The sequence below is a fragment of the Microcaecilia unicolor genome, chromosome 8 (genome assembly GCF_901765095.1).
Source record: "Microcaecilia unicolor chromosome 8, aMicUni1.1, whole genome shotgun sequence".
NCBI classification, from domain to species: domain Eukaryota; kingdom Metazoa; phylum Chordata; class Amphibia; order Gymnophiona; family Siphonopidae; genus Microcaecilia; species Microcaecilia unicolor.
In genome coordinates, this window is record NC_044038.1 from 168423306 (window position 1) to 168441888 (window position 18583).

At 41.0% G+C, this 18583-nt stretch overlaps 1 protein-coding gene across 2 annotated transcripts in view; it reads left to right on the top strand.

Annotated features, from left to right (window-relative positions):
- TRPC7 (transient receptor potential cation channel subfamily C member 7) overlaps positions 1 to 18583 on the top strand; it is a 102465-nt gene that overhangs the window by 47651 nt on the left and 36231 nt on the right. For both annotated transcript variants that reach the window (XM_030212510.1, XM_030212511.1), the window contains exons 5-6: positions 8675 to 8908; positions 15988 to 16252. In XM_030212510.1, coding sequence (XP_030068370.1) covers positions 8675 to 8908; positions 15988 to 16252 — 499 coding nt within the window. The remainder of the gene's footprint in view (positions 1 to 8674; positions 8909 to 15987; positions 16253 to 18583) is intronic.

Genomic DNA, 18583 nt, shown 5'->3' on the forward strand with positions numbered 1-18583 from the left:
GGCTAAGTGGGAGGCCGGTGAGAAGCAGGTTGCAATAATCTAGGCGAGAGGTGATAAGAGTGTGGATAAGGGTTCTGGTAGAGTGCTCAGAGAGGAAGGGACGGATTTTGCTGATGTTTTAGAGAAAGAAACGACAGGTTTTGGCAATCTGCTGAATGTGATCTGTGCCCAGTTTTGGGCATGAGGATTTACAGCAACTGAAAGCTGGTAGAAATCTTGGCACATAAATTAGGTGTGGATCTCCGGTATTCAGTAATACTGCATCTTTATTAAATGCCCCTGACCTGCCCATGCCCCTCCCATCACCACGCCCCCTTTTGAGTTGCATGGTATAAGATTTGCATGCGGATTTTTATAGAATATCACTTAGGAAGATGTTTGCACAAATGATAAATGTTGCCAATTTATGCCAGTAATTGAATGTTAGCACCCAATTATTAGCGCTAATTGGATCGTTACCCAATTTAGTTGTGCACACATATCAGAACAGCATATAATTTTACACATGGAAATTTGTGCACCATTTATAGAATCCAGCCGTAAGCATACCATGGGCCCTTTTACTAAGCTGAGATAAAAAGTAGCCTGCGGTAGAGTGGGCGTGTGTTTTTGGCGCACACTGGGTCATTTTTTACCGCGGCTGGAAAAAAAGGCTTTTTTAAATGAACGCAATAATTGTCCATGCACTAGAATTAAAGGTAGCGCACAGCTATTTACTGCCTGAGCAGTCCCCACCACCCATTGATCTAGCGGTAATGGCTCATGTGCCATATGTGTGCTACTCATGTAGCGTAGGCCATTGTGGTCGCGCTGCCGCTTACTGCTGGGAACACCCCCTGCAGTAGAAAGTAGAAAAATATTTTCTACTGGGGGAAACAGCATGCGCCAACTTCAACCTTGCCACTGGTTGGATATGCTAGCCGGACAATAGTGTTGATTTGGCGCATGCTACACGTGTGGTAGCCCTACCGCTGCTTTCTAAAACGGCCCCTGGGCCAGTGTTTAATCACGGAGAAGTGGAACCTCAGCAGAGTGCCAGATTCAACTCTGGTCACCTTGTTGGGCAGATTGGGTGGACCTTGTGGGCCTTCATCTGCCGACATTTACTTTGTTACTATAAAATAATAGAAGAACACCTGACATGTTGGTAGATTGCCAAATAATATCCACTATTTAAATGCATCCAAAATGTAATTTAAAGATGAAAAACATATAGTTTATGCAGAAAACTAAGCATTTTTTTGTCTGCACACCTCTACTGCATAATACAGGTGAAAAGGAGAATTATTGTACATGCTGCAGTTACTGAACTAAGGGTTAAAAAAATGTATAAGTGGATTCCACTTAGTTCATGCAGCTATAAAAATGAAATGCAAAAAAGGAAAAAAAAAGCCCAGAATAGGATGATGACACTTAATGGCACCTGGAGGAATTAAAGGCTTGAGATGAAAGTGAGCACTTTTAACCTTGGTAGGCCATAATCTGACAGCAAATGCTTTGTGCAAAGGATTACCGGTGTTCTAAGATTTAATTTATTTGTTTTAGATTTTTTTTTATCATGAACATTTAAGTACGGGGACAGGCTCACTTTCATAAAAATCACACCATGTTCTCAACACCAAGCATATTGGAGTTGGCAGATTAGATGAACCTTGAGGTCATTCTTTGTTCTCATAGTCTATCTATGTCTGGAATAAAACCAGCTATTCAGTTTCATATATAATTATATTAGATAACCTTTGCCAAGATATACTGGGCATCACATAACAAAGAAAAAAAATCTAACTGTTTTTCTTAGATAAAGCATGAGAGAATAAGACAGAGGGGACATGGCAGGCACATAAATGCGGGCATTTTGCCTGATTTCTGGGAATGCCCCTGACCAGTCCATGCCCCCCTTTTGAGTTACACGCTATGAAATTTAAGTGCCCAAGTTATAGAATAGGGCAAAGGGCAGATCCACGTGGAACTTGTTTTTACTGCCAATTAAGTGCTTTGCTAACTCCAGCAATTGATTGTTTGCTGTCCGATAGGTATGAGCATTTACACCAGCCACTGAGCTAAGGAAGGTGCTCACACCTAAAGTTAGGCACGTAACTGCAGACTTACACTAGTATTCTATCATGGAAATTATGTGCATTAAAGAATTATGTGTATTATAGAATTTGTGCATTACAGAATTTTAGGGCCCTTTTTCTAAGCCCTGGCAAAAAGTGGCCTGCGGCAGTGTGAACGCATCTTATGGGCATGCACCAGACCAGTTTTTACCACGTCCTGGAAAAAGGACCATTTCAAGGGGCCTGAAAATGGATGTGCAGCAAGACAAAAACCAGCGCGCATCTGTTTTCGGCCTGAGACTTTACTGCCACCCATTGACTTAGCGGTAAGGTCTCACATGCTACCCGGGTGGTAGTCATGCAGCGCACACCCACATCCATTAACCGTCGGGTAAGCACCATGCGGTAGAAAATAGAAAATATTTTCTACTGCATATTTTTGGCATGTGCCAAATTCAGAATTACCGCCCGCAGCATACGGTAGCCAGGCGGTAATGCAAATTTGGGGTGTGCTGAACATTCCCAGGCCCTTACATACCTTTGTAAAAGGGTCCCTATGTGCATTATAGAATTTGCACTTCGAGTTCAACTTTAGACACCTAACCTTAGGTGACCTTTTGAGAATGACCCCATTGATGTGCTTGTGTGGAACAATTTTCATCTTCACTGGTTAGCGAAGGACACCATCCAGAGAAAATATTTTGATGATTCTCTAAAAAGGTTGAACATCCAAATGTCCCCAGGAGCTTATCATTATCCTTGACATATTGTATCCCTAAACCTTTCTAAAGCCATATTTAATGAAACTGTAAAAGGCATATTGCATGCCAGGCTTCATTTGTAATATCAGAAAATGTAGTTTTATAGAACATGACACTTATACAAAAGGTAGGTGGTTATGACTTGCAACGATAACAGAGAAATTGGGTTGCAATCACTGAATGTGACGCATGTGAGACACTGAGTAAAAAAAAAAAATAAAAAAAACCATGCAGCTGTTCTCTTTGAGATAACAAGATGTAAAAGCCCAGCGTTATGTATCCTGCACACGTACCACTGTTTTCCAGACAGAATCATTTCACTGCTACTTTTCAAAATTGTGCTGTGCCTGTTTCACATCTGGTGGTTTCTTTGGTGGAAAAAAAAGGTCTTCTAAGTTGCAGCATTTTAAGATCATTAGATATACATCACACTGTATCCTGTAAATCCTTTTCATGCACTGATCATAACTGGATTATTAGCAATAATCTTGTCAGCAAAATGTTTTGTTCATTTGCCTTCAACATAAAGAAAGCAGTTACTTATTTCTTTCATTTACCAAACTAATCAAACATTTGTATGTGGATAAACTCAGATAGAGACAAGGGCCTTAAGATTTTATTCTTTGTGCAATTTCATAAACTTCAAATGATCCTTTGCTTTACTTTCCTTTTATTTCTTTGTAACAGGAGATTGTGCTTATTCTAATCTTTCATGAGTTCCTTTACTGTTTTCCCTCTATCGTCTTCACTAAGAATCTATTCCATGCATCCAGTACTCTTTCCATGAAGACACATTTCCTCCTGAATCTGCTCCGAGAGCATCAGTCTATGATTCCTTGTTATAGAATATTCTTTTCTCTGAAAGAGATTTGCTTCTTATGCAATAGCTACAGCCTTTATATGGTTGAATGAGCATCAAATTCCCCAATCTCTTTTCTTCTTGAAGCTAGCACATAGTTTCAACTTCACATTGCTTTCTCCAATTTTGATATAGCCCTCGGTGACCTTACCCATATGAGAAATCCATGGTCACCACTTCTGATAATGAAATCAATTTGCCTGATTAATAACTGCATTTTCATGCAGATAACATGAGTATTATCCCCCTAATTCTTTAAAAGTCATGCACTCAATTTGTGTGTGCAATTAAATTGAATAATGAGCTAATTAGCACCAATAATCAGCTTTTTGACAAGCAATTAGTGACATTTACATATGTAAATTTAGGCATGGGATCCGCACCTAAAATTTACGCGTGATCTGAAAAAAGAGGCGTGAAAGTGGGAGAGTCATGGGCATAATGGATTAGGCATGTATATTTGCACCACGTAAGAGCTATTTTATAAACCTCATCTAACTTTAAGCATTGCTTATAGAATAGTGCCTTTTTGATCTATTTTCTACCTTGTGTTTTGGATGTGCATAAAAATGGAATTACCACTCAGGGCACATGGTAGCCGGGTGGTAGTTCCAATATGACACACATTGATGCACCTTAGTAAAAGGGCCCCTAAGTTGAAAAGGGGGCATGGCCATGAGCGTGGAATGGGTGGGTCATGGATGTACTTTGTAGAATATGCCCAGGTGTATTTCTTTTTGGTGCTGGTTTCTTAGAGATGACATGTAGAATCTAGTCCTAATTGTGCACACCCCTTCTCTTTGGGGTTCCTAAGGCAAGCAATCAAGTTTGGCTAAATAGGTAAACAAGTATATACACTTTTCTCTATGATATACAAAGCCTTATGTGGCAAAGGTTCTCAACCCAGTCTTTGTGGAACATCCAGTCATTCAGTTTTCCATGATATCCACAATGAATATGCATGAGAGATTTCCATGCACTGCCTCTTTGGTATGCAAATCTACCACATGCATATTTATTTTGGGTATCCAGAAAACCTGACTGGCTGGATGTGTCCTGGATTGAGAAATCCCACTGTCTAGAACAGTGCATTCTAGATATTCCTTATGTCCATAAATTGGCCAATCAGATCATTCCAGGTAAAAGTTCCATTTCTTTCGTCTATGATTTATTACTATGCATAGAATCAGATGTAGCATTTCTCTGGTGCATTCCTTTATGTGACTTGTAATGTTGCCTTCATTGGGTGAGAACGCAATCTGACTCCTTTTGTTAATTCTGCATGCTTTTATATAGAGTCGGTCTGGCACAATTACACCATGAGCAACTGGATGATTGCAGAAACAATCAAAAAGTTCAAATGTCTTTTCAGACTTCTATCTAACAAGCACAATGAATTTACTTTATTCGTAAGCTACAATCAGTGCTATTCATCATGCTTTGCTCTTGCTACAGTAACTGCTTGGACCAAGAGGGACATTGCAGAAAGGTTTCTCTGGAAGAAGATCTATAAAAGTGGAATTTGAATGGAAGAGTTAATATACATTAGCTAACTGTAAATGGCGCTTCCCACTGGCAGACTGTGTTATAAATCCACTGATGCGTGTTAGATAGTCACATCATTTTTTAGAAACATAAAAACAGAGAATATAATAGGAGAAAACAAGTCAACCGTCTGCCCTTCGAAATCAACAGTGCAGTCTCTACATTACATTCTTCTTGCTTAGAGATCCTTTGTGCCTGTCCCATGCTCTTCTGAATTCTGATATTGCCCTTGTCTCCACCATCTCTACAAGGAAGCAGTTCTACACATTAGTCCTGAGTTTACCCCCACTTTACCCTATTCCTATAACCCCTCATTCCAGAGCATCCTTTTGATTGAAAGAGGGCCAGTGTCATTGAATTTATACCTGGGATGTATTTAAATGCCTCTATTATATCTCCCCTTTCCTGTTTCTCCTCAAGGAAATACATGTTTAGATCTTTAAGTCTGTCTCTAAATACTTTAAGATGAAGACCGATGACCATTTTAGAAAATGTCCTCTGGGACAGATTCATTCAGTTTTTATACATTTGAAAATGTCAGGTGCACTATCACCTCCTTTTTCCTGTTGGCCAATCCTCTCCCCATACACCCAATCATCCTTCTTGTTTTTCCCATTACCAATCTGTTTGGTCACCTCAAGCTCAATAGATATGATCACACCCGGATCCTGCTCTTGTTTGTGACAAGGAGAACTTTACCCCTAGCTGCTAAGATCTAGACCATTCCTCTAGACCCTGCCTCATATTTTCATACTTCCCATGGTGTCTATCCTGCTGCAGTATAAGGTATCATCTGCAATAAAGAAAATCTTTCCTGATAGCTCTTCTGCAAAAGCATTGAAAAGTGTCTATAAAGATCTCTTTTTATAAATCTCTACAAATCCCCTTTATAAAGCAAAATAAATAACCTAGCAACCTCAGAAACAATAAATAAAAAAGTATCCCTTTTTCCAAAATTATCAGGCAGGAGGATATGGTTACAGCAGTTAGCGTATCTGGGTTTAAAAAATATTTGGACAAGTACCTGGAGGAAAAGTCCATAGTCTGTTATTGAGACAGACATAGGGGAAACCGCTGCTTGCCATGGGATTGGTAGCATAGAATGTTGCTACTCTTGGGGATTCCGGAATCTTGCTACTCTTTGGATTCTGTCAGGTATTTGCGACTTGGATTTGCCACTGTTGGAACCAGGATATTGGACTAGATGGACCATTGGTCTGACCCAGTATGGCTATTCTTGTGTTCTTATTACTTTAGTTTTTAGTGAGCTCCCTTTCTTATCTAGTTTCCTGCTTTTGTCTCAACTGCTTAATGCTGTGTTGTATTGTTCATATATTTGCTACTTATTATAGCAGACGATTCCAAACACAATTCAATTGTATGAGTCTGTCTCATCTCACAAGCTACTAGCAAGAAATGTAACAAGTTGTACAAAGCTATGCATGGAGGTCATCGAAGACATGCAACATCCATTGAACTGTTCTGGCTTTTTCCTGTTATTACCATATTTCTTTCTGATGCCTGTATTTTCTGGTGGAAACAACCAGTATATCTAAAATCAGATCCATCTTTAAATCATTGCTTGCTATTTATTCAGCAGCATCAAGAACATATCAAGGTTGACCTTTATAAGAAATTAGGTAATGAGATCTGCTTCCGCAGGTTAGTCACTCCGGTGGGAAATTTTGGTGTGCATATTAATAACTATCCTCTTCTTAGGCAATTTTACTAGATTCTAAAATTTAGGGGGGAAGTTATCAAGTTGCCCCTTAATGCAACTTAAAGGTTACTAATACAGGTTGTCTTGCCCAAATGCAACATCATTTAAGTCACCGTGGAGTACATAGTAATGATATACAAAGCATGCAAATGCATGTAAAGGAACTCATTACTATGTAAATACAATACCGTGGCTTGTGGTGTGCACCAAATACACATTGTAAGCAACAGTATAGCCTGTAATAGAGCCTCAGCTAAAAGCTACTACCTAGTAGCAGTGGGCCACAAAGCCACAGCCTGACACTTCCAGGTTATCTCTTAAAGGGGCCAGGGCCTCTAAAAATTAGTAGTCTCCTGTACCACTTAACAGAAAGCCCCTATTGCAGACCCTCTGATCAACTCACCTCCAATAGTGAACCCCAGCAAGGGCCCTATACCCAAGAGGTGTCCCCCATCCAGAAGCCCACCATCCCAAGAGTAAGCTGCCCCCTCCCCAAGGCCCCACAACCCTCCTGAAGGCCCCCTATTTCTTCAATATTCCCTGATATCTAGTGGGCAGTCAGGAGTGACCCCAGTCCCTCCTGCCCTTACCAGTAATGGAATCCAAAAGGGTGCTGGTGACCCCTAGCAATAGTCTCACAGTGCTACCACTAGAGGTCATGTTTCCATGTAAGGGAAAAGAAGCAGTTACAACCTGAAACTCTCTACTGGATAGACTGGCTGAGCCACTTTGGTCTTTATCAACATCACTTACTATGTTGCTGTTACTATATCATTGTGTAACTGTTTGCATAATTACATATTAAAACTATGTGCTTATATTTACATTTTCTGAGGTCGTCTACATGCATACACTCAAATATTCAAAAGTATCATGCAAGTGCCAACCTCTCTGTAAGCCTAGTCCTGTGAATGTCTCCTTAAACCGTGGGTAAATCCATGTATATAATAGGGATGTGCATTAATTTGAAACAACATGGAATATATCAACAACACTTCTCATGTTATTTCATGTCAGTTTTGCATGAAACAACAATTCAGGCTTTTTCCTCTGTCATAAATAGTGTACACTATTCCAAAAGAATATGCACTATTTGCAGAATGTGCACTGTTAGGAGAATTTGCACTATTGGCAGAGTATGCACTATTGGCAGAGTTTGCACTATTGAGAGAGTGTTCACTGTTGGGAGAGTGTGCAGTATTGGCAAAGTTTGCACTATTGGCAGAGTATACACCATTGGCTGAGTGTGCACTGTTAGATGAGTGTGCACTATTGTTAGAGTTTGCACTATTGGGCCAGTGTGCACTATTGGCACATTTTTCAAATAATATACACTGTTTCAAAAATAAATGTTTGGGATTCACATCCCTGTGTGCACATATTAGGAGGTCAGTATTGGAACTGCCCTCTTCTGAGTACAAAACAGTGATTTATCTGTGCAAGTGCTTAGTAAATTTTCCTCAGCAACAAATCTTTTGGAATCTCAAGACATTTCTACTTGCTCTGTTATGAAAGCACCACAGTATAAATAATGCAGAATGATTTCTCAGGTCCATAGACTTTTGCTCTTATGTTCTCTTCTTTCTTTTTCAATCCTATATACATTTTCATATTCTTTTTCTTCAGTGCACATTTTTGAGATAAGGAATATCATAGTATAGTGTGGTACAGCAGGAAGTGTGTTTTAGTTACTTAAATCATACAAAACAGTCTGCAAATCTCTCCCCTTCAGGAATGATCTGGTCAGAATGCAAAGAGATCTGGGAAGAAGGTCCTCGAGAATACGTGATGCATCTCTGGAACCTCCTCGACTTTGGGATGTTGTCCATTTTTGTAGCATCATTCACTGCTAGGTTTATAGCCTTTCTGAAGGCCACAGAAGCACAACACTACGTTGATCAGTACGTTCCGGATAGCAATCTAAACAATGTCACACTGCCCCCTGAGGTTGCCTACTTTACCTATGGTAAGAATCTGCTCCATGTGCGAAGTTCACCTTAGTATGCACAATCGCAGGGAGCAACAGCTGGCTCTTGCTTGTAATGAAGCTATTCTATTAGAACACTTTAACCTTGTTCCCTAATATCTAGATTTAATGTACATCACAAAAGATCTAGGTCTTACTGGTTAAATTCTTCAGGCTGTTAATAACGCTATTACTCTTTCACTAATAGCTCTCTTCGGTGATATAGAGGGGCATTTTTGATATGACATTTGTCCAGTTTAGCACATTTTGCTGAAAACGTCCAAAAATCGAATGGTGAACATAATGATTTTTGAACCAGAAAAATGTCTCTCTTTTTGTTTTAAAAATATAAGTACATAAGTATTGTCATACTGGGACAGACCAAAGGTCCATCAAGCCCAGCATCCTGTTTCCAACAGTGGCCAATCCAGGTCACAAATACCTCCTAGTAAGATCCCAAAAAAGTACAAAACATTTTATATTGCTTATCCCAGAAATAGTGGATTTTCCCCAAGTCCATTTTAATAATGGTCTATGGACTTTTCCTTTAGGAAGCCGTCCAAACCTTTTAAAACTCTGCTAAGCTAACCGCCTTTACCACATTCTCTGGCAACGAATTCCAGAGTTTAATTACACATTGAGTGAAGAAACATTTTCTCTGATTCGTTTTAAATTTACTACATTGTAGCTTCATCGCAAGCCCCCTAGTCCTAGTATTTTTGGAAAGCGTAAACAGATGCTTCACATCTACCAGTTCAATTACACTCATTATTTTATAGACCTCTGTTTTCTAGATGTTTTTGTGCTCAGTGCATCTCTCTTTTGGTACCCTTTATTAAAAAAAAATCCTAGGGAGAAATACACAAAAATAAGCCATTGAAATGTCTGGGGGTCAGGATTCTTAGTAAACTAGACAGACACAAAGACATCCCAACAGAGCATTGGGGCAGCCTAGGGGACACTGCACATAAAAGGTCCCAGATACACATCTCACCATAACCTCCTTATATTGTATGGTGAGCCCACCAGGAATAGCAAAAAAATGTACTGTACTCAACTGTTCACCGCTATAATAGCCCTTAAGCTTGCAGGTGTCACCTATATGTAGGAACAGTAGGCATTTTGTGGTTATTGGAGGGCTCACACTTTCCACCACAAGTTAAGATTGCAATATAGGCTTGGGTCCTATATAGGCTTCTCTACAGTCCACTGCACTGACGAATAGGCTACTCCAGGGACCTGCTTACTGCTTTAAGAGGAATGACTATTATATGGGAAGCTGTTATAGAGATGTGATGAAGGTCTATAAAACACTGAGTGGAGTGGAATGGGTAGACATAAATTGCTTGTTTATTCTTTCCATTAATACTAGGACTAGGGGGCACACAATGAAGCTACAAAGTAATAAATTTAAAATAAATCAGAGAAAATATTTCTTCACTCAATGAGTAATTAAACTCTGGAATTCATTGCCAGAGAATGTGGTAAAAGCAGTTAGCTTAGCAGGGTTTAAAAAAAATCTTGGATAACTATACCTTGGAAGAAAGGAGAAACAGGGGTGACATGATACAGATGTTCAAATATTTGAAAGTTATTAATCCGCAAACGAACCTTTTTCGGAGACAGGAATGCGGTAGAACTAGAGGACATGAATTGAGGTTGAAGGGGGGCAGACTCAGGACTAATGTCAGGAAGTATTTTTTCACTGAGAGGGTGGTGGATATGTGGAATGCCCTCCCGCGGGAGGTGGTGGAGATGAAAACGGTAATGGAATTCAAACATGAATGGATAAACACAAAGGAATCCTGTTTAGAAGGAATGGTTCCACGGAATATTAGCGGAGATTAGGTGGCAACGCCGGTATTTGGGAAACAAAACGGGAGCTGGGCAGACTTCTAAGGTCTATGCCCTGATCGTGACTGAATAGATAAGGATGGGCTAGAGTGTAAATTTTAAGGGGCTTCGACGTTAGCTCCAGAACTTGGTACATGAACAATGCTGGGCAGACTTCTACGGTCTGTGCCCTGAGAAAGGCAAGGACAAATCAAACTCTGGTATACATATAAAGTATCACATACCATGTCAAATGAGTTTATCTTGTTGGGCAGACTGGATGGACCATAAAGTCTTTATCTGCCATTATTTACTGTGTTATTATGTTACTCTTTCAGGTTCTACATGGAATGTTGCTATTAATTGGGATTCCAGAATCTTGTAGCTCTTTAGGATTCCAGAATCTTCAGAACGTTTAGTACAAGAACAGTGCTGGGTAGACTTCTATGGTCTGTGCCCTGACAATGGCAAGGACAAATCAAACTCGGGTATACATATAAAGTATCTTGTTGGGCAGACTGGATGGACCGTACAGATCTTTATCTGCCATCATTTACTAAGTTACTATTAGGCTTATTTTCGAAAGGGATCGCCGGCCATCTTCCGACACAAATCGGGAGATTGCCGGCGATCTGTCAATCCCGGCCAAATCGGTATTATCGAAAGCCAATGTTGACCGGCCCCAATTGCTTTTTCGTTGCAACGCCGGCCAACCTTCAAGTGGGTGTGTTGGTAGGGTAGCAAAGGCGGGAAGAGGGGTGGGGTTACGAGATGGCAGGCTTCACCTTATTATGAAAAATAAAGGCCGGCTCGAACGAGCATTTTGCCGGCCAGACTTGGTCCATGTATTTTTAGGACCAAGTCCCAAAAAAGAGCCCCAACTAACCAGATGACCACCGAAGGGAACTGGGGATCACCTCCCCTTACTCCCCCAGTGGTCACCAACCCCCTCCCACACAAAAAAAAATTAAAACATTTTTGCCAGCCTGTATGCCAGCCTCAAATGCCATACCCAGCTCCCTGACAGCAGTATGCAGTTCCCTGGAGCAGTTTTTAGTGGGTGCACTGCATGTCAGGCAGGTGGACCCAGGCCCATCCCCACCATCTGTTCCACTTGTGGTGGTTAATGTTGAGCCCTCCAAACCCCCCCAAACCCACTGTACCCACACGAAGGTGCCCCCCTTCACCCCTTAGGGCTATGGTAATGGTGTAGACTTGTGGGCAGTGGGTTTTGGGGGGATTTGGGGGGGCTCAGCACACAAGGGAAGGGTGCTATGCACCTGGAAGCTATTTTTTTTTTTTAAGATTTTTTAAGTGCCCCCTAGTGTGCCCGGTTGGTGTCCTGGTATGTCAGGGGGGCCAGTGCACTACAAATGCTGGCTCCTCTCATGGCCAAATGCTTTGCATTTCACTGGGTTTGAGATGGCCAGGTCCGGTTTCCATTATGGCTGAAAATCGGAGCTGGCCATCTCATCTAAACCCGGCGATCCTGTTCCAAAGCCGGCAAGCAATTTAGCATATTTCGAAAATACGCTTGGCTCCACCCGCTCGCGGAGCCGGCCCCAAAGATGGCTGGCCATCGATTTGGCCGGCGCCGTTCAATTATGCCCCTCTATGTTACTATGTAACTTCCTTAAAGGAAAGTCCATAAGCCATTATTAGGATGGACTTGGGAAAGTCCACTGCTTATTCCTAGGATGAGCAGCATAAAGTCTGTTTTACTGTTCTGAGATCTTGCCAGGTACTTGTAACCTGGATTGACCAATGTTGGAAACAGGATACAGGGCTTGCTGGACCTTCAGTCTGTCCCACTATAGCAACTCTTATGTTCTTATGTTAGCCTGGTATGTAATGTCACTTTCACCTCTTAGGGGGGGGGGGGGGGGGGGGGGGGTCAGTGACCACTGGGGGATTAAGGGGGATTCATGCCTTTGTCCCTCCAGTGGTCATCTGCTGAGTTTTAAAACAGGTTCAGCCTAAAACATATTTTTTACCCTGGACATTTTTTACACTGTTCCATTATCACTGATATGTTAGACTTTTTGAAACGTAGTTTGGCCAAAATGTAGTTAAAGAGTGTGTATTTGATGACCAAGCTTTTGAAAATTAGAAACATAGAAACATGACGGTAGATAGGGGCCAAATGGCCCATCCAGTCTGCCCTTCCTTAGTAATCACTAGTTCCTTCTTTTCCTAAGGGATCTCATGTGCCTGTCCCAGGCTTTCTTAAATTCTGACACAGTCATCGTCTCCATGACCTCCATCAGGACAATTGCCCCCTTTCAGTCTGAAGACTTGGTATAAATAACCTCTTCAGAGAACAAAGGAATCACTAGCTAGAATGAGGCAGGACAGGCTGATAGCAAGTCTTAGACAAGTTCGAAATAAAATTAATCATGAGCAGCAGTGAGAACAATAGCATTCCATTCATGCTTCTGGTTGGTGAAAGTCAAAGGGTGAAACTTTAATTAATGTCCTTCCATCTTCTGTAAACACCAATAACTGTATAAACCAGTTGTACTTCTTCTGTCTGCTTATTTTCTTTATACAATATGTCAAGGGGAAAGTGCCACATGCAATAGAAAAATAATGCACGGTAAAGACTGCCCTCTTGTGGAAAAAGAAAATTACTTTTATTGGTTTTAATTAACAATAGTAACATAGTAAATGATGGCAGATAAAGACTTGTACGGTCCATCCAGTCTGCCCAACAAGATACTTTATATGTATACCCGAGTTTGATTTGTCCTTGCCTTTCTCAGGGCACAGACCATAGAAATCTGCCCAGCACTCGTCTTGTACTAAGTTCTGAAGCTAACATCGAAGCCCCTTAAAATTTACACTCCAGCATAGACGGTCGGTAGCCCAACTGTTTGGGGAGGCTAAAGGGGGCGGAGCTTACCTCCATATGCTCCGTGGCAGCGACGTCAATGAAGAAAAAAACTACAGGCTCGCCACGAGCTTCTCCCTTCTCTCTGCACACAGTGTCCCGTGATGCATTTCCTGTTTCCGCGAGAGCAGAGAGAAGGGAGAAGCGGGCGGCGAGCCTGTAGTCTTTTTCTTCATTGACGTCGCTGCCACGGAAATAAAAGATGAAAATGCGCGGGGCAGGAGGGTGGGCTGCACCACAAGCAGAAGTCGACGATTCGGCTGGGGAGGCTTAGCCTCCCCAAGCCTCTTATACGGGGCGCCTATGCACTCCAGCCCATCCTTATCTATTCAGTGAAGATCAGGGCGTAGACTGTAGAAGTCTGCCCAGCTCCCATTTAGTTTCCCAATTACTGGCGTCGCCACCCAATCTCCACTAAGATTTACAAAGCTGTGGTAAAAACTAGCTTTAGTGTGCCCTTATGCCATTTTTACCACAGCTGAAAATATGCTTTTTTTCAAGACGCATCAAATGGTTAAAGAGAACTTTAATAACTTCTACAATTTTTGTTTTGCAACCCTGACATCTACTATACTAAGAGGGACCATTGTTGCATTGTTGAACATGGAACAAAAATATGTCTCATATATTGATTTTTACAATTGTCTTTCAGGGACATCTGTAGAGTTTGCTTTTTTATTTTGTGGCTATTGTTACTGATAACCTGCTCTGCTTTGCAAATGACAACAACAGAAAACGTCCATAGTGGAAGAAAGGAAACATCAGTGCAAAATAAGTCATTGATTTTGTTTTCTTTGTAAACAATTGTCCTGGCACAGTACAATAATAGATGTTTACGTGATTATATACATTTTTTTAAACTATGAAAAACAAAATGGTCCCATGACAGTGAGACACAGTGTGAGAACTTCAGGTGTTTTCTTAGATTCAACTCTTAGCTTCACTACCTAGAAATTCCAAGTCACAGCAAAGCTTTAGAGCTTGTACAGTTACACTGGGACTTAATAGGTCTCATGCTTAAAGGTTCATTTGCAGAATCTTGTTTTCCATTTAAATATCTAAATATATCATTTAAACAACAAAAGGGATCAGCTTTATGTTCAATAAAATTCAAAATAAGAAAAAGGTGTCTGGGTTCAATTAGCTGAATATAGGGGTCCTTTTAGTAAGGTGCAGTAATGTGTTTAGCGTGCATTAAGGGGCCCTTTTTACTAAGCAGGAACTACCACGGACTACAGCAGGATCCTGGCAGTAGTTCCCACCCCGAACTCGTGCCATTTCCAGCGCTACAAAAATATTTTTTATTTTTGTAGTATTGAGGCTTACTCAGCGGTAATCAGGCAGTGCAGGGTGCTGCCCGGTTACCGCTGGGTTGGCACGGGAACCCTTAATGCCACTTCAGTGGGTGGTGGGAAGTGCTTCACCCCAAAATGGCAGCGAGGTAAGTGGTTCGCATACTACACAGCCATTTCTTTTCAGGAAAAAAAAGACAGCCTTTAACCACAGCTTAGTAAAAGAACCCCTAAATAATAAGACATGTTTAACATCTACTGGACTTGGCAATCACCTTTACAGTATTATGGAAGCCACATTGAGCCTGCTAATGGGTGGGAAAATGTGGGATATAAATGTTACAAATAAATAAATAAATAAATCATTTAGCACAAGCTGATCATTAACACGCACTAAATCTGTTAGCGCACCTTAGTCAAAGAAACCCGATTGCCATTTATTTGTAAGAATTTATATACTGCATATTTTGGACAACATTCTATAAATGGCACCTAAAAATCATTAATGAAAACTTTATGACCTGAACACTTTTCTATAAAAGGTACATGTCCCGAATAGAATAGTGTTTAAGGCATAAACCACGCCTAACTTTAGGTGCCGGCAATTATGCTTACTAAAAGCAGGTCTAAATGCCAGAGCCTAAATAAGGCACAGTTCGGCTGAATTCTGTGTCTACACATATAACACTTTGGAACGCCCCTGAAAAGCCCCTAGCCACGCTCCGGAAAATGTATGTACGTTAAGATTTATGCTCAAGTTATTATAGAAGACAGTCTGCGTGTAAATCCTAATTAAGGCCAATTAATGCCAATAATTGGTTGTTAGCAGCAAATTATTGGCACTGACGTAATTAAGTTGCATGCGCAAATCAGCTTTGTGCGCTGATTTGCATGCACAACTTTAGTTGCCTTTTGTAGAATCCAAGAGATGGCGTTTAAATGTTGTCTACATTTTCATAGAGTATAAAGAAGGCCTGTTGTTTTATGAATTTAGCAATTTAAAAAATACAATACAGTCCCTTTAACTGCTTTTCTGAATCCGTTTGTTATCTTTATGTTTTTAGCCAGAAATAAGTGGCTCCCCTCTGATCCTCAAATCATATCAGAAGGACTTTATGCCATCGCTGTGGTTCTGAGTTTTTCCCGCATCGCTTACATCCTCCCTGCTAATGAAAGCTTTGGCCCTCTTCAAATCTCATTGGGAAGAACTGTGAAAGACATTTTCAAGTTCATGGTCATTTTTATTATGGTGTTCGTTGCCTTCATGATTGGGATGTTCAACCTTTATTCTTATTACTTGGGTGCAAAATATAATCCAGCATTTACGACGTGAGTATATTCTGAGACTGGCAGGTAATGTTAAGTCATAAATGTAATATTACCCATCCATTTCCTCACCAGTACTATGTCTGTCGATTGAAACCCTCAATTGCAACTCACTCTCTATCTTGAGCTCTCTTCATAGAATCAAGAGGATTTCCACAATTCGGAATAGTGCTAAAAGTAAGGAAAAGCACAGATGACTAAGAGTTAACTTTATCTGAGGCATGTTAAGAAGAGGAGTGTGGTAGCCGTGTCAGTCCACTCTTAAGGTTATCAATAGAAATCAAACAAAATAAAACATGGAAAAGAAAATAAGATGATACCTTTTTTATTGGACATAACTTAATACATTTCTTGATTAGCTTTCGAAGGTTGCCCTTCTTCGTCAGATCGGAAATAAGCAAATGTGCTAGCTGACAGTGTATATAAGTGAAAACATTCAAGCATTACTATGACAGTCTGACAGTCTGAATGTTTTCACTTATATACACTGTCAGCTAGCACATTTGCTTATTTCCGATCTGACGAAGAAGGGCAACCTTTGAAAGCTAATCAAGAAATGTATTAAGTTATGTCCAATAAAAAAGGTATCATCTTATTTTCTTTTCCATGTTTTATTTTGTTTGATTTCTATTGATAACCTCTGAGGCATGTTGAAAGCAGCGTACAATAAATCAAGTTTTGCAAAATAATGAAAGAGATAACCAATTGTAACACAGACATAGCACAGACTTTATAACCATGTCGTTCTGCTCTGAAGGGTTTTGGAAAGGCAGAACCAACAGTGCCTGCAAAAGCACTCCAGCTGATATTCATCAGGTGGCAGTCAGTGTTTTTATGTCTGTCATTGGCTGTGTTCCCAGACATTCAGAGACCCTTTTACTAAGCCGCATAGGGCGCGTGTGTGCGTCCGATACGTGTCAAATTTGAACTACCATCCGGCAACTGCATGGCCCGGACGGTAATGTCATTTTTTTACGCTCATCCACTACACGCGCCGGAAAATTTTCCGGCATGTGGCGCTAACCAGGTGGTAATCGGCATTGTATGCAAGTTGACGATTACCGCCTAGTTAATGCGCGAGACCTTACCACTAAGACCCAAAATGAACTGCATAAGATAGGACTGCTTTTTATATGGCCCAATCAATGTGGTTATTTTATGTGCTTAAGAGCTGAATTTCGGCACTTAACCACATAAGTGCTGACTCCACCCCTGGAATGCCCACAGGATAGCCAGTTTCGATTTAGTTACTAACCACGGATATTCGGTGGCCGTAACCGGTTAACTACCACTAAATATTTGTGGTTAGCCATGGACAAGTGATTTAGGTGTCCTTTTACAAAGGCGCACTGAAAAATGGCTTACAGTAGTGTAGCATGGGTTTTGGGTGCACGCTGATCCATTTTTTAGCGAGCCTGTAAAAAAGGCCTTTTTAAAAAATTTTCTGAAAATGGACCTGCGGCAAAATGAAAATTGCTGCGAATCCATTTTGGGTCTGAGACCTTACCGCCAGCCATTGACCTAGCAGTAAAGATGCACCTGGAGGGGCATAATCGAAAGGGTCGCCCAAGTTTTCCTGAGGACGTCCTCGCAGGACATCCCGGTGAAGGGGCGGGGAAACCTGTATTATCGAAACAAGATGGGCATCCATCTTTCGTTTCAATAATACGGTCGGGGAAGCCCAATTCACAAAATTTAGATCGACCTTAGAGATGGTCGTCCCCGATTTTTGGCAATAATGGCCGTGGACAGTGAGAAGAGACTGAGCAGCTGGAGAGATAAGATTCTTTTCTATTACTAGAAGTCTGGATAAAGTCGAATAAAGTGTTACCTTACTTGACATAATCACTTCATAGTAAAGAAGAACAGGAGGTTTTTTTTATCCTGTGATGAATGTATGGGGCTTTTTAAGGTTGATTAACTGATCTACAAAGGAGTACCCTATCTTTGTTTGAGGCTTTTCCTCGTTTAGAAGGGACATCACCACAGCATGTTTTATCTCATGCTAGACATTAAGGGGCCTTTTTACTAAAGCATGGCATACACACCATGGGCTTGCCTCACGGTGATCCGGCACTACTGCTGGGCTACTTACCACATTTCCAGCATGTTGGAATTTATTGGGGGGGGGGGGGGTACTGCCGGGTTAGAAAGGGAGCCCTTACCACCTTCTAAATAGGTGGCATGAAAGGCTCCCCTGGGAAATGGCCATGCGACAAGTGGTTAACTTACCCCATGGCCATTTATTTATTTATTTATTTAACCCTTCTACCAGCTGTGGTAAAAGGGGGCCTTGGCGTGCAGCAAACCCACAAGCCAATGCCACAGCGTGGT